Genomic DNA, 18,124 nt, shown 5'->3' on the forward strand with positions numbered 1-18,124 from the left:
ATATATTGAACAACTGATGCTAAGATGCTGGCCATCAGAAAACTGCACTTTTCTATTTGAACACTAACCAACTGATACTTTGGTTTCTATTGCTCTCCAAACATGTAAATATTAAGTTTTGCCCTAAAAGCCTGAACCCCACTTATGTTGCTGACCAATATGGTTTTCTTCTGGGCCTGCAAAGCTGAGATCTGACCTTGAACTATGCAGTTCCTGACGCTACCAGATAACTTTGGGATTCTTGATAGCAGGTTTTTAATTAAATAAATGTAATTGCCTGTTTCCACCAATGTTTAATATTCACCCGTGTTACCTGATATCCTGCACATATATCAAATTAATGTACACAAATCTTTATAAACAACAAAAAGATGATATCTAAGGCTCCTTAAATTTCTTTGCCCTTGAGTATGAAACCTAAGGAAAAACTCAAGACATATATTGTTTATACCATATAGTTAAGTAATTTATTACAGTGAATATTTACTGTGCTCAGGATTACAATTGGAAGATATAAAGAATCGTTAATACAACCAAAAAGAATCTCAAAACCTAGTGTGAGATTTGCTTATAAGTTAATATTTTTAAAAGATGTTTCTATTTATTTGGCTTTGCATTGTCATCAAACAATTTTTTCCACTTTTAAATCATTACAGTGAGTGAAGAAAGTATCTGTCAAAACCAGAGTAGTAATAAAAAAAATATCCAGCAACACTGCTGGCCTGACATTTAATAGTTCTGGTTAGCTCATTCTAGCTTTGGATTCTCATACTATCATGGGAGAACCAACAACAACAGGAGTTCCACTTCCATTTGAATAAGATGTCATCATTTTCCATACATACTGTTTTATTTCATGCAATAATCTTCTGATGAAATCAGGTAATTTCATTTTACAGTTAAGAAAAATGACTCTCATAGTGCAGTACTGTGTTTTTTTCCAGTGCTCTATAGGAAACCATGGTGAACAGCTCCTTCTCACTGCAGAAAAAAATAAGCTGATAAATATGCTCTACATGCAACGAGCCAAGATGTGGATTGACCGGAAAAAAAGCTTATCACAAATCCTCGTTAATTGAGAATCCCGTACACGTTTCCCCCAGGTGGCTGCAGTTGTGGCCAAAGGCAAGTGCAATTTCTCTTTGAGGAGGGAACTCAGACAAAGAGAACCACCACAGGAAGGTGAGCCAGAGGTGGGGAAAACAGACCCAACAGGTAAACGAAGCCTTTCTGTTTCTACACACAGGCTGACAACCTCCTCAAATGCAGTACACACAGATAGAATACGTAGAAAATTAAGTTTTAATTCCAAAACTAACTTTCAGTTTTGAAAATAAATCTCTTGATACTTCACTAAAGGTGGTGACATTTTGCATTAGAAGAGGTAAATGTCTCTTCAGTTCTCATAAGCGGGTAGTAATCCCACAGGCAGATGTGATCAAGTTTTCTAAAGAGTAAATGGTGACAATAATGGTATTTCTATAGATAAGATACAGCTTTCAGTGGAAGCTTCCACATTTGAGAATCACTATTTTCTCAAGCTTGTGGGATATGAAGATGTTCTGTTCTACAGTGTGATTTCAGGCAAATTTCTTTATTGCTCTGGGCCTGTTTACCTATTCATAGTAAGGGTTTGAACTATGTGTGTCCGTTAAGTTTCATCCCAGAACTAAAATTGAAGATTTCCAGAGGCTAACCATGGCTGACAAGAAGTTGGCAAATGAAATCATATATAGTTTGTAAATATGCCTTGCTCTGCTTTGCTTGACCCAGTGTGGAATACAGCAAACATAAAATTTTACTTCTCCTCCTTGCATTTGGTATTTATAAGATAATTGTCATTATAATTTCCAAAGATAAGATTCATAAACATATGAGAAATATTTTCAGTACCACTACAGCTGCTTGTACTACTAGTAGCCAACATTTACTGAATCCTTATTAGACACTGAGTTAACTGCTTTTCTTTCATTCATTCATCCATTCATTCGTTTAGCAGCTTTAAAACCTGTTTTCTATGGTGGCAATTTTGGGCTCAAGTAAAATTAGTGGCTTAAGGCATATGCTGGTTAAGACTCCTGGAAATACCTGATGAGCATAAAATCTTATAAACAATTTTTAGTGACTCACTGGGAATGTTAACCTTTGCTTCCAAGACTTCTCTTTCATCTTTACGTATTCATTTCCATCCATACATATATGTATATGCACGTACATTTATATTTTAACACCCAAACAAATCTATGGCATTGTCAGCACTTCATCGATGAGGATACTGAGGCTCACTACAATAAAAAAAAAGTCCTTAAGGTCACTCAGCTAAAAGTCAGAAGTCATTTGTCCAAAGCCCATGCCCTTAGCCACCATGTGATGCCTATGTAACAGCTGATATCTCCATAGGTAATGACACCACACTGTTGATAGAAACAGCTAACTAGAAAATTTTTCATCCAAATTATTACATAAGTCAAAATAAAATATAATTATGTATTTCTGTGGTAATAAAGTAAAATAACTAGACATTTACCTAATAATAATGATACTTATTATTAGAGAATATGTAAAAGTCACACCTTCCCATATATTTATTTTAAAACGGGAAATTCCCATATTAAGCCACATAAAGCTGTTGTGCGTAAACTTTTCACCTTTAATCAAAAAGCACCTTTTAGAGAGAGTACCATAATAATTAGATCTTTCTCAATAAGCTACCAACTGGAAATATGACTGAGTTTCTTCTAAGTATTTTAACGTCGTCTCAAATGATCCTGGACACAGCTGATATCACCTACATTTGAGAAAACATTGAAGCTCAAATTGGCAATCATTTCTCTACTAGGTCAATAGCATCATGAAATTATTTATCATCTATAAAAATCATTAGGTTATGCCTACAATGACAGCAATAGGGTGTGTAACATTTTAGTAACTGTGTTTTAATCTCCTAAACCTGAAATTGAAACACTAATGAAAACTTTCAGGAGGTACATATTTTCAAATTCTGATATGTAATCAATCTGGAAATTAGAGTTGATACTACCAGAGAAAAGCAACTTTTATTATTTTGCAATAGCTCAAATTATTCATTAAATTTCATTTTTGGAAAAGTCTAAATTCAGCTTCTGAGAATCATTTGCCAATTTATAATTTTAGAAATACCAATAACTTAAAAATAACAGGATTTGCAGATTATTTTTCTAAAAATTACTTTTACATATCTCTCAAGAATGTAAGTGATAAGTGTGCACTTGTAATTATTGCAAATATTTAAATGACTGCAACACAGTTAATGCAAAAGGACTCATTAGCTACAAACGCCATCTTGTGGTCCATTTTTTTATTATTCTGTAGCATTATTCTGTAGATGTCTAACTCAAGATCTGATAAAGCCAGATGGAGCCCTAGATAAAATTTAATCCATTTCTCTCATTTTTATACATGAGGAAATTGGGGCTCTGAAAGGTCTAACATATTGGAAATCTTTATAGGAGAAATTAACATAAGAGCCAAAATTTAAATTCATATCCTTATAAACTCCTACTTTTGCTACACCACAACATCATTGTTGTTTACTTAAAACTAAGCCAATTACATGAAGTCTATCCAGTTTAATGCGAGACACTTCAGACATTAAGCTTATCTGTTTTTGTGTAAGCATACGTTGAAAGTACAACAAACTATACAGATGAGCACATTTACCTTTGGATTATTAGAAAATTAAGGTGCAACTATGATGCTTAAGCACATTATTTTATAGTGTGTTACATATGTGTTCCAGTTTTATTCTCCTAAAGACTTGTGAGGGATGTATGTGAAAGGGATATGGGGTGGGGGAAGGGAGGAATACCTCTATTTGGCAGTTTAGCAAACTGGGTATATAGAGAGGACATGATTAGGACTTTATAATTAGCTAATGCAGGCATCATGGTATCCAACTTTAATTTTTTCCATTAGAAGACCCACCTTTCTTATTTGTGATAAAATGCTGTGTGTGTGCGTGTGTGTGTGTTTAAATCATTTTTTCCTTTTCTATACAGAAACTATTATATTGGCCCATAGTATGTAGTCTGTCATTTACAAAGCACAATAAGCAGAATGTCCTTGATTCAGAAAGTAGACATTTTTAGAAATTATTTCATTATTATGTGCAATCTCCTTCCATGCAAATCCCTGATTAACTACATAAAAACTTATGTAGCCCAAAGGATGGGAAGCAGCACAGACTATGGCATGATATAACTGTCTATTTCACACCTAAGGTCACTTTATTTGCATAGATAATTGAGAACAAATTACATTACAGAATATAGGGGACTGATGAGAATATTTTCAATCGAAGTTTTGAAAACCGCAGAAAGCTGGCTGGGTGCGGTGGTTCACACCTATAATCCCAGAACTCTGGGAGGCCAAGGCAGGCAGATCACTTGAGGTCAGGAGTTTGAGACCAGCCTGGCCAACATGGTGAAACCTCGTCTCTACTAAAAATATAAAAAATTAGCCAGGCATGATGGCAGGTGCCTGTAATCCCAGCTACCTGGATAGTTGGGAGGCTGAGGCAGGAGAATCGCTTGAACCTGGGAGGCAGAGGTTGCAGTGAGCTGAGATTGGAGCACTGCACTCCAGCCTGGGTGACAGAGCAAGACTCCATCTCAAAAAAAAAAAAAAAAGAAAAAAAAAAAAAGTAAAAACCTATAAAACAACAAAAATATTTAAGACTTATATGACACATAATAAAAGGTTCACAACTAGATGGAAACATGAGCTATAGCTATGGATTTTGAAAATTTAATTCAGAGCAGAAATCACACTTAATCAAACAACAAAATAAGTACATAATAGTTAAGAATTCTGAAAATGACAACTAGTTGATTCTAAAGTTTCCTTAGAAATAAATAAAAATAAAATTCTGCTGCATTTAAACTTAATTCTACCACTGACTGTATTTTATATGCTTTATATGATGCTTGAATATTAAATCGATTATAAACTTTTAAATGAGAAAGGACACTATCTATATTAAGTATAAGAGATCAACAGACTTGTAAAAACCAGAAGGCACTTCAGAGCAATGCTTCTTAAACTATCCGTGGTGAAGAACAATGGTTTTGTTTTTTCTTCTTTCAGTCTTCTAAGGACCATTGTGGTCTTACTGGCCATGACTAGTCTGTAATTCATGCCACATGCAAATCACCACAAAGGCTGGACAATACTTGAATTGTTCCATAGAATTCAACAAGTCAAACTTCCTAATCACCCACTTGGATGTCTTGGCAATGTGGAATCGCTATCAAAGATTCCAACTGATTACTTGCAACTTCTAAATTGAATCTGTAATAACTTATGGAATGAATATCAGTCCACACTTAAAGTAGCATTAGAGATCAACACTATTACCCAAGATTTCCTAAACTATGTTCGGTAGAACACTCATCCTGCAAGAAGAAACACTGATCTAGTCAAGAAAAGTATTATGTCTTCAGATTCACAACCATATAAGCACATAAAGTACTCTGAGAACTTCTTTAGTACTAAATAAGCCTGCTTAACTACTTAATAATTACTTTGTTCTTTTTTTTTAAGTCAGAAATATCTTCTAATACAATAGGACCTTAATATGACTCTCATAAAACTTAAATTTTGAAAAAAATTAAGATTTTTTCAAAATTAATTAAGAGGTCACCAAAACAAATACCCAGAAAATTAAATAAATTGACTTCTAAAAAGCATATTATCATTCTCCATGCTAACGACTAACTTATGGAAAATAACTTTGGCTTAAATATAAAGATTCCTGCAGACAGAAACTAGTTAGATTTTAGATTTACCTCTTGGAATGTGAAAGCAGGACCTTATCAACAACATAGAAGATAATACTTACCTTCTTATTTGCTATGGTAGGGGAATATTCATCTATACATCAGTGAAAAGTTGCATCAAATTATGCAAACATAAGTTCAAAGGCAGTAGGCTATAATAGAGCAGTGTTTTAAGCCATGTTGAATTAAAATCTACTCTGTCAAGACCTCATGGTTACCTAAGCTCGTTCAAGTGGTGTTAAAATGAACACTCTAATGAGCATTAGAAATCTTATATCTCTATCATCTGTTGTTTTCCCTCTGTTTTCTAGAGAACATTTCAGACATTTACTCCATAAATGGTTTCTGTGAGCAAACAAATTCGGTATGTGAGAGGATAAAGAAAGGTGAATAGGTTTCTTTCCTAAGAATTTCTTAGAAACATAAACATGCTAAGATGCGTTGCCAACCTTCTCCAACAAAACGAAACAGTATAAGCTAAATGGGAGTAATCTGGCTATCAACTTGCCATCCTCAAGAAGTGGAAGTAAAGGATTGTGGGATAATGTATACCACAAATATACAATAATTAGAGACTCAAAGAACTATGCCCAGAGACTTCCTCTGATATTTATAATAGTCAACTTTTAAAAAGTTATTTGTGAAATATCTTAAATGTAGGTTTCCCTGAGCTCAGCTTACAATTCTTGCTTCTTCACTTATCCAAATTTCCTGGTAATAATGTGTCAAACTGAGAAGGCAGTTTCTTGGAGTCTAATGGTGGCTTGCCTCCAAAGATGTTCTAGAATCACAGAAGACTATTCCATCTCTGTATCTTTTGCTCTGACCATTTCTATGTTTCTTTAGATTCTATTTGAAATAAGAACTGATTGCTCAACAAAAAAGTGATATAGTTGGTAAAAAGGACAAGGTTAATAATCAATAACAATGTTGGTCTCTTGAAACACAAGGAGAACACTCTATTCAATGTATTGCCATTTAATGGCATTAAGAAGATGAAAAGTTGCTGTTTTCCTTTTGATGATCATCCCTAAATAAATTAGATGATCCATAGAAAAGTAGCATGATGTAACCTGAATTTCTTAATGCATTCAGGCTTCCAGTGAGTACTTCCCAATGAATAAGACAGCAGATAATGTAGGTACAAGGATGTAACGAATTGGAAAAGTTAACTGGTATAAAAATGGCTAGACTGAGTAAACTTCTAAGCTTCTTATCCTCTCAAGCTGGTGTGTTTGCTTTGCCAGAAATATAGCCTACATGTAACTGGAATCTATTCAATTTTAGGGTGTATAATGTAGTTCTGAGATATTCTTCACATAGTTCCAAAGACATAGAATGCTCTTTTCTGAAGGCCTATTTTAGCACCAGGGCATCTGTCTTCTGAGGTCTAGGGTTTAGGTCAGGCTTTAGTAACTATTAGGAGGCATGATTGTAAAAAGAAATGCACCTTGTTATGGGTTCAAAATTCCCTGTCCTGGATAACTCTGGATTATTCCAGCTCTAGTCAGCTTCTTTGTTTTCATAATAAGGAAAGAGCATTTAACTTTAAAGAAGGTGCCTCTTGACAGAGATTCAGCCCAGGAGTCTTTTTTATGGCCAACATAAAAAAAAAAAATGATTCAATACAGACCATCTATTACACCTCTGTTCCAACAATTTTAAAGAAAACTCAAACACTACCTGCCATTTCTTAGGCTAAAAACTATGCTGAACAACTCTATGTGGGTAACTCCCCTACCATATCCACTCTTCTCTCTCTAAGACAGGCTATTGACAAAGGGTTGAGCAAGTATTGACTGTGCCTGGTGTGTATCTGAAGTTACAAAGGAGGTTAACTACTTTGGAAACATTGTTCCAGTATTGCTGAAAACCTTCTCTGGGATTCACCTAGGAAAGTAACATGGCCTGCATTTCTTCTGAGTAAGTGACGGTCTGTCAGTCTTCCTTCTATGAGTAAATTTAGAATTAAGAGCTTCAACTGGGGCTTTGTAAGCACTGCTTTCAGGTTGGTAAAGGGCGGGCTTTTGCACCACTCACTGAAAAACAGAAGATACCCAGCCATCTCTTTGTAGCAATGGATAGTTTTTGTTTTATTACGTCTTCAAATGTACTGGATTTTAGTTAACTTTCATTTGTATTTGCCTAACCTTTTCATCTTATACTTTCATTCTCCTTCATGGATAAAACAGCAGTGAAATAGAAATGAGGTAGTTCTGTTTTCTTCATTCCCATTACACAGTTTCCACTAGGAATTCATTTTTATTAATTTCTTGATAACACATGAATTCCTAATTTTCTTGCTTCCAAAGAGGCTCCTCATACCTACTCTCATTTGACTCTGGTGCTGTTTGGAAGCTCTTCACATTTTTCCCCCCAAAAACTCTGTTTCCCGACATATGCTTTCACTGATATTGCCTGTGTTTTTCTGTATTCTTCCTTGACTGTATCCTCCTCTATCATCTTTGTTTCCATGGTCCATGGTCCACAGGTACGATTGTGTCAGGTTCTTTACCTGCTTCATTCTTTTCACTTTTAAGAATTGCCCACTCGGCCGGGCGCGGTGGCTCAAGCCTGTAATCCCAGCACTTTGGGAGGCCGAGACGGGCGGATCACGAGGTCAGGAGATCGAGACCATCCTGGCTAACCCGGTGAAACCCTGTCTCTACTAAAAAAATACAAAAAACTAGCCGGGCGACGTGGCGGGCGCCTGTAGTCCCAGATACTCGGGAGGCTGAGGCAGGGGAATGGCGGAAACCCGGGAGGCGGAGCTTGCAGTGAGCTGAGATCCAGCCACTGCACTCCAGCCTGGGCGACAGAGCGAGACTCCGTCTCAAAAAAAAAAAAAAAAAAAAAAAAAAAGGAATTGCCCACTCCTCTCAAGTCATATTCTCATTTAGAGTGTATGATTTTCAAAGTATAACTAACTTTTCTCTAATTTTTTAAGCTACTTTACTAAATTCTAGGAAATATGACTGAGAATGGCCAAGTTTTCCTTCTTTGCTTTCACCCCCCAGATTTTGAAAATAGTACTGTCTCCTTATGGAACTGTCATGTTAAGATAACAGTTCTTTGTCAGTCAGAATTAAGTCTAGGGAGACTATTCCCCTCATTGCTCCTTTCAACTCACAGATGAGCACAAATCGATACTTTTTCTGATTTTCAGCTTTGAATAGAATGAAATTTCTGACAGGAATCTAAATGCCATCCATCCAAATCTTGCTTAGGTAGCAGTTTTATCATCATTATCAATATAGATTAACCTCTTAAGCTCAGAATACTTGGAAATTGTCCTATTTGGACCAGGATGGTTTCAAGTAAATATATACACAATCTACAAAATGTCCCAAAGTATGCAGTATAATATTAAGTTTAAAACAAACAACCATTTCACTAGAATTTATTTCACCATTTTCCCAACACAAGAAGAAATAAATCCCTAAATAAGTAAAACTACACTTGAAGAACCTTCTGGACACTCAGCGCTTATTCATACTTATTTATTTATTTATTTACTTACTTACTTATTTATTTTTCGAGATGGAGTCTCGCTCTGTCGCCCAGGCTGGAGTGCGGTGGCGCGATCTCAGCTCACTGCAAGCTCTGCCTCCCGGGTTCATGCTATTCTCCTGCCCCAGCCTCCTGAGCAGCTGGGAGTACAGGCGTCCGTCGCCACGCCTGGCTAATTTTTTTGTATTTTTAGTAGACACCGGGTTTCACCATGGTCTCGATCTGATCTCCTGACCTCGTGATCCACCCGTCTCGGCCTCCCAAAGTGCTGGGATTACAGGGGTGAGCCACTGCACCAGGCCCATACTTAGTTTTTAGAGGACTGCTGTGAGATCTACTTTTACAAAATTTCTGTGATTTTTAAATGAGCCATAAGTAACTAGACTGGGATTTTAAGAAAACATTAGTAGTACTGTTCATCTGGCTAGATGGTATACCCTTATAATCATTTTTTTTCTTTTTCTCATTTATCTTTCAGAAATTTTCCTTTGCTATAATTGTTTTTCTGCTTGCTAGATGTCCATATAAATATGTTTGTGTTATCTGCTAAGTATAGAACCTTTTATTGAGTCTGTCCATTACAATCAAGTAAAAAAACTAATTTAAATACTTCGCCATTAGAAAAAAATAACGTTAGGGTTGTATTAATCAAATAAATGAATAAATATTTTTATATATTATTTTTCCCCAATCAACTTTAGCCTCCTAACAGCAAAACTTAAGTGTGAATTTGGATCATCTCTCCCCAGGCTGCACCACCCGTGTTTAGCACAGAGCTTCAATAACAGAATCTCACATAAATGAGTTTACATGAGGGAAGTGACATTCCTAAATAAGACTGATAGAATAAGAAATGCAGTAATCATGGACCTGCTTATTTCTTGAAATTCTTACCAAGTTTTCAAAAAGCTAATATTTATAATTATTTTTAATAGTATACTTATGATAGAAGAAAAAAAACAAATGTTCAACTATTAATTATCTAAGCTAATATACATCAGTATGATGTATCATAAGAAAATTATGACACTATGTGGAAACATGTAAAATAAATGAAAAATATGGAACTCAAAATAATATATATTCATTTTAATGATTGTGACACTAAATAACTAAACATATGTGTTTTTATGCTGACACATTCCAAAGACCCATGCAGAAAATCTAACAATAATTTAATCTTAAAATAGCAAATTATTTTCTGTAATTATATATAAATGAACCACTCCCTAGGAGAAAGGATTATATGGGTATTCTTTATCCTCATCATACATTTGTGTACTGAGCTTTTGTTGCTGTAATTGTTTGTTTTCAGTGAGCCTGTATTAATATTATAACCAGAAAAATAAGATAATAAAATAAGCATTTCCATATATCCACTAATAATTTTAAAATAAACTATTCAAAGGAATGAACTATATTATAAAATAAGCTATGCAAAGGAATAAACTATATTCCTTTATCATATTCACTTAACTACAAACTGCAATTTGGCAAAAATTAACATTAGTAGAAACTTGGGCCAGCAAGACTGCAGAGAGAGGAGAGCACTACCTCCATGAGTTACAGAGAAGGTCATGTGAGATGCCACATGTGAGATACAGAGCAGGCCCGGATCATAGCAGGTACTCAGAAATGTTAATTTAGCAGGCACATATTAAGAATCTGCATAGACACATTGGAACATAGCTCCTTTTACTAACCCTACCCTTATCATAACTCTTGTGAATTCCCTACCCTTTCTTACTATCAACCTTGTCCTTGATATGTTAGAGACAAATAAAACAAAGACATTAAATGACCAAAAGGACATCAGAGCTGTCTGTCACCTCCTTAGTAACAAAGGTGATTTCACTGGACTGGGTAGACGGTTCCCCATTTTTTGTGCTCATCCAGCCGAAAGGTAATTGTTCTCTTTTATATTAATAGTTCTTGCCAAGTCCAGAGCTATTCCAAAGCAGTTCCTAAATGGCTTCACTTTCCTGTCAAAATGTCCAAATAAGCCCTCAAAGTCTAATTGTAAGAGGACATTGGACAGCCAAGTGAATTCAATGATATTAAAATAAAGTTTTGAGAAGAATGCGCTCTTCCAGTTCATAAGATAAGCCAGGAATCACTTGCTCTCAAGCTTTCATCATTAGCACCATCAGCATTGACAACAACAAAGCAGATTTTCTTTTGCACCTTCAAGAAAAATGTTAGGAAATATCCACGCCCTGTATCCAACATGTCCTGTTTTACTGTTTTAGAATCCCTTTACATTAGCAGGAAGTCATTTTCTTTCGTTATTTGAGTATCAGTGTACTTTGAAATCATTCATCCTGCTCAAGTGGATTTTTAATTTTATTGTTTTATTATTCATTTGTTTAAAAAGACTCAACACATTTATCCTTAATTATTGGTCATATAGAACAAAATGTGAATAACATCATTTTACCTAGTAAAAGTTTCATTTGAGACACCCGTTGTGGATTGAGAATCAACTCTCTCCCAATAAATTCATACATCTAAGTACAACATGACACTGATTATTACATGTTCTTAGATGTAATAGATGCCTCTAAGTATAACATGACACAATTATTGTACAATATGATAATAACTGGAGTTGGATACAGACCCATACCTCATATTTATAATCTAATTTCCCTCTGCCATTTTAATATTTAAGTTTTAATATCTAAACAATCTGTGACCAGAACTTAATACAGGTAAATCCAAAGGCAAATGTATATATACCCTGTTTCATCCATCACACTAGGAACAGACCCTTTTGGGAATACTGATGAAAAAAGAAGTATTTCCATTAGAATGTGATGAAATTAAACAGGAAATGAATGGTCTCTGGAACATTTCTCTTCCCTGTATATCTGAGATATTCTGATGTTAATAGTTAGTGGCGGATTGTTGCTGTTTAGGCCTTAATCTTTCGCTAAGAATCCTTGACCATTTAAGGGTTCCAACTTCTTGATTTTGTTTTACTGGACTGATGTGCCAAATCTGTTACAAGTTTTTCACTCAGGAAAAAATTCAACAAATAAATGGGGCTATAAGGATCTCTGGAAGTTATACAAACGAAAAACAATGATCCCTCCAAATTTATACATTTAAGATGGAGGACACTTGATATATTTTTGTAACATTTAGAACTGTAGTACACTTGGGGAAAGAGTTAAAAACATCACACACTGATAGAAACTGCTGTGAAAAACAAAATTTGCAATATGGCACAGCGATGCTCTTTTAACTGTTTCTAAGAAAGGAACATTTTATATAAACTGAATTCAATCAATGAGACTGAAAAAAATACGTATTTACGTGAGAAGTATGGTCAAAACCCAAACATTTTAGTTGGAATGCTGTGGAATTGTTATGAACACTTTAAAAAAAATCCAAATTTAGAAAAATTGGCAGATCTTATCATTTAATGGAAAATATATTAAGTGCATTTGTCCTGTGATTTTTATACCCTAATATACTTAGGTTTTATAATCGTTTATAGAAAAATGCATGTTTTAAGACATTTTCTTATAAATTATCTCAATTAAATTTTTGATTTGTTTTGTTATTCATAACAAGTGACTTTCTTAACAATTCTGTAATTTAAGTGTAGACAATTTCTACTAAAAAGGAGAGGTAAGGTTAGCTCTATGGATTTAAACAGTTAAACGGTAATAAAGCTTTATGTTGATAAATGTGCTTTATTAAAAAGAAATATTTTATATCATTCAAAATCTGAGATTTATGGGAAATTCATTTTAGATACTTGATTTTACTTATAGTTGTTATCAGAATGAAAAATTAAGGAGAGATAGAAAATGATCTTTCCAGTTCTACCCAGTTAAAAAACAAAACAAAACAAAACAAAACCACAGATCTGTTCGATAATCTCTAGCCCACTAACATGAAACTCCTAGGTCAGTTCACATCTCTGCCTTTCCTGCCTCCTAACTAGTCTCATCATGTCCAGTGTTGCCTAACTCTGACCCATGTACAGTCAGAGTGATCTTTCCAAAAGGCAAGTCTGATGCTGTCAGTTCCCTGCTGAAAACTACTCAAAGGTTCCCATTTCCCTTAAAAGACTAAATTTATATAGCACTCTTCAGCCTAATCTTTCAATTCAAAACTACCTTCACTCTTTCTTCCTCCAAAAAAGAACCTCAGTTATCTGAACATGTTCTCTCTCCCTTCGAGGCTTTTGTACATGTGTTTTCTCTGCCTCCAACTCCATTTCTCACACCCTTATCTGGCAACTCCTTATTCTTCATTCAGGTCTCTGCATAAACATATCCTTATTTTTCCTAGATTAGGTTATATGCCACTGCAATGTCTTTCTATACCTAACCTTTATACCATTTTGTTATGCTCTCTTTGTGACTGTTCCCGTCATTGGCTGTAACTATGTGAGAAAGGGATTGTGTTTGCCTTGCATACTGTGGTCTCTCCAGGGCCAGGCACAATGTCTGGTGATAGAAGGAGCTTAATTAACTCTTGTTGAATAAAAACATCAATATCAGTTAATCTTTCAAGATATATAATATTTCAGTTTAAAGTTCTTTTAAACTGATAAGCACTATATACTCTAAATTACAGGGGTTCTCAACCCCTGGGCCATGGACCGGTACTGGTCACTGGCCTGTTAGGAACCCAGCCACACAGCAGGTGAGCGGTGGGTGAGCATTACCGCCTGAGCTCTACTCCCTATCAGATCAGAGGCAGCATTAGATTCTCACAGGAGCGCATGTAAGGGATCTAAGTTGCATGCTCCTTATGACAATCTAACTAATGGCTGATGATCTGAGGTAGAGCAGTTTCATCCTGAAACTAACCCCGCTCCCACCTAGGTCCATGGAAGAATCATCTTCCATGAAACCTGTCCCTGGTACGAAAAAGGGTGGGGACCACTGCTATAGGACATAATTTTGTTAATGTAATAATTTCATATATTCATTAATTCAGCCAGAGATAAAGTTAAAGATGTTATTTTAAAATATACTTTCTAGGAAAAGTATGTTTACAATTTAAAAAGAAAAACAAAAAACTTATCTGAGGAAAAGTTAGTTGTAAAAAAATGAAATACAATCATCTGAAAAACAAAATGACCTTAAAAAAAAAAAGATGTTGTTACTCTTTTGCTGATGGAATAGGGTGCTCCTTTGTTGATGGTTTTAGAATAGCTACAGAAGATGGGGATAGCAAGGATATAGGGAACAGGGCCTGAACTGATTTTCTGCTCATTCAAACCGCTGTTCCTTTCCTTCCTTTGCCACATCTTTATAAATGGAAAAGAGAGAGGAAAGAGGAGTAGTTAGGAGAATCATTAGAAAGCATTATCAAATGCTTTTGAAGAATCGAAATCCAAAACAACAAACTGAGGATAAAAAACCAAATGTAACTGACAACTTCATCGAAACTGAGCTACCAGAGGGGCATCAGAATGTGACACTGGTTCTTTAATACACTCTTTCAACATTGGACAGACCAAAAGTAAATGAGAATATAACTTTAAAATGAAGCAATATCAAATAACACTAATTACCTGTTCATAATAATGGATATTCTCCTCAGCCATATCTGTAAATGCTAACTTGATGTCATTTTGCATATTTTGTTTCCATCTTTCCCAATCTGCTTTCAGGGCATTATTAGCGCATTCCACTTTATCTTCAAGTTTTCCAATCTCCTCTGGAAGCTGAATTAGGTCACAAAGAGAGACAAATTGACCTATGTATTATTTCCATTAGGTGAATTCATCAAATATTAAGTTGAACAAAATACCAAAATAGCCTAAGTATAACTCTTTTTTGTTCTTAATCACCAGTATTTATCATATGTACTAACGAAAGTAAAAAGAACACGGGGTTCAGTCAGGGTTGTTGAGTACAGTTCTATGGCTGGCCACCAATTAACACTTGACCTTGGCTAAGTCTCTCAAATCCTGGGCTTCAGTTTCACTATTTAGAAAACAAAAGCAACTGAGCCAAAAATTAACTCTAAAGTCTTTTGTATTAAGACTCTCCTTACAACTACCATTTCTGGTGATAATATTTACATTAAAAAATACGGTTTCAGTCACTTCAGCTTCCCAGTTCTGGTCCTCATTTTTCAATTGTTTTTAGCAGAAGGCTCAATTAACTGAGAGGTTATAACATCCATACTCTAGTCCCGCCTGGAGGCCCAAGGGATTAACTTGTAAACTTTACTCAGATAGCCAGTAACAGAGGCAAGTTTATAGCGCAAGATGCCCAGATCCTAGACCATGAGCCACCAGACAGACTTAGTGTAATATTTACCCTCTTCCCCACCTTATCAGCCTTTCAGTATGTAATCCATTGATTTATTTTTTTATATTTGGCATATTCATATATATGTATTTATACATTTATATTATAGCTATTCATATATTCAGTGTATATTTACTAAGTGTCTTGTCTGTAGCGGGCATTTGTCTAAGACCTGGAGATTCAGTAGTGAAGAAAATACACAAAAATCCCTGTTTTTACCACAGCTTATACTCTACTGGGGAGAGACAAACTACAGGCAAGGTAAATAAAAAATACGAACTGTCCGCTGGTAATAAATGCTAGAGAGAAAAATGAAGCAGAAAAGTAGACAGGAAATGTTAGGATGCTGCAATTTCAGATAAGGTGGCCAGGGAAAGCCTAAATCAGGGAAAGCCTAAATAAGTATGACTTGAATAAATATCTGAAGTAGATGTGAGAGTGAACCATGGGCTTCTCAGTGGAAACACATTCCCAGCAGAGGAAACACATTCCCAGGAAAGGAAACACCAAGGGCAATGACCTGGAGGTGGAAGTATGCCTAGGTGATTTAAGAACGGAAAGACCTGTTCACTCTGATGGTAGTTTCTTTCGCTGTGCAGAAGCTCTTTATTTTAATGAGATCCCATTTGTCAATTTTGGCTTTTGTTGCCGTTGCTTTTGGGGTTTCAGACATGAAGTCCTTGCCCATGCGTATGTCCTGAATGGTATTACCTAGGTTTTCTTGTAGGGTTTTTATGGTATTAGGCCTAACATTTAAGTCTCTAATCCATCTTGAATTAATTTTCGTATAAGGAGTAAGGAAAGTATCCAGTTTCAGCTTTCTACTTATGGCTAGCCAATTTTCCCAGCACCATTTATTAAATAGGGAATCCTTTCCCCATTTCTTGTTTTTCTTAGGTTTGTCAAAGATCAGATGGCTGTAGATGGGTGGTATTATTTCTGAGGACTCTGTTCTGTTCCATTGGTCTATATCTCTGTTTTGGTACCAGTACCATGCTGTTTTGGTTACTGTAGCCTTGTAGTATAGTTTGAAGTCAGGTAGCGTGATGCCTCCAGCTTTGTTCTTTTGACTTAGGATTGTCTTGGCAATGTGGGCTCTTTTTTGGTTCCCTATGAACTTTAAAGCAGTTTTTTCCAATTCTGTGAAGAAATTCATTGGTAGCTTGATGGGGATGGCATTGAATCTAAAAATTACCTTGGGCAGTATGGTCATTGAATGGGAGAAAATTTTTGCAATCTACTCATCTGACAAAGGGCTAATATCCAGAACCTACAAAGAACTCAAACAAATTGACAAGAAAAAAACAAACAACCCCATCAAAAAGTGGGCAAAGGATATGAACAGACATTTCTCAAAAGAAGACATTCATACAGCCAACAGACACATGAAAAAATGCTCATCATCACTGGCCATCAGAGAAACGCAAATCAAAACCACAATGAGATACCATCTCACACCAGTTAGAATGGCAATCATTAAAAAGTCAGGAAACAACAGGTGCTGGAGAGGATGTGGAGAAATAGGAACACTTTTACACTGTTGGTGGGATTGTAAACTAGTTCAACCATTATGGAAAACAGCATGGCGATTCCTCAAGGATCTAGAACTAGAAGTACCATATGACCCAGCCATCCCATTACTGGGTATATACCCAAAGGATTATAAATCATGCTGCTATAAAGACACATGCACACGTATGTTTATTGCAGCACTATTCACAATAGCAAAGACTTGGAATCAACCCAGATGTCCATCAGTGACAGACTGGATTAAGAAAATGTGGCACATATACACCATGGAATACTATGCAGCCATAAAAAAGGATGAGTTTGTGTCCTTTGTAGGGACATGGATGCAGCTGGAAACCATCATTCTCAGCAAACTATCACAAGAACAGAAACCAAACACCGCATGTTCTCACTCACAGGCGGGAACTGAACAATGAGATCACTTGGACTTGGGAAGGGGAACATCACACACCGGGGCCTATCGTGGGGAGGGGAGAGGGGGGAGGGATTGCACTGGGAGTTATACCTGATGTAAGTGACGAGTTGATGGTTGCTGACGAGTTGATGGGTGCAGCACAGCAACATGGCACAAGTATACATATGTAACAAACCTGTACGTTATGCACATGTACCCTAGAACTTAAAGTATAATAATAATAATTAAAAAAAAAAAAAAAAAAGAACGGAAAGACCAGCATGGTTGCAAGAAAGAGAGAAAAAAACGAGGGCGGGGGAAAGTCCTGGGAAATGAGGTTAGAGAAGCAAGTGAGTGGCCAGATCATACTGAGCCATGTAGTCTACGGTTAAGGTTCTTGGATTTTATGGAGATCCAAAGCCAGGAAGATTTGAACAGAAATGACATCATCTCGCTCATGTTTTAAAAGGGGCCTTATATGTTACCACCATTTCACGACAAAGTATTTGTGAGAGGCCATCTTTTAAAAAGAATTCCTATTTTAAGATGCTGAAATGTAAAAATGTCTTAGAACCAATAAAATGTTACTT

The 18,124-nt window shown here is 35.7% G+C and overlaps 1 protein-coding gene across 2 annotated transcripts in view; it reads right to left on the reverse strand.

Moving 5' to 3' along the window:
• The window catches only part of LOC105485449 (sorting nexin 7), a 108,355-nt gene that overhangs the window by 7,794 nt on the left and 82,437 nt on the right, over positions 1-18,124 (reverse strand). For both annotated transcript variants that reach the window (XM_011747805.3, XM_071074422.1), the window contains one exon: positions 14,866-15,018. In XM_011747805.3, coding sequence (XP_011746107.2) covers positions 14,866-15,018 — 153 coding nt within the window. The remainder of the gene's footprint in view (positions 1-14,865; positions 15,019-18,124) is intronic.

The sequence above is a fragment of the Macaca nemestrina genome, chromosome 1, assembly GCF_043159975.1.
Source record: "Macaca nemestrina isolate mMacNem1 chromosome 1, mMacNem.hap1, whole genome shotgun sequence".
NCBI classification, from domain to species: Eukaryota; Metazoa; Chordata; class Mammalia; order Primates; family Cercopithecidae; genus Macaca; species Macaca nemestrina.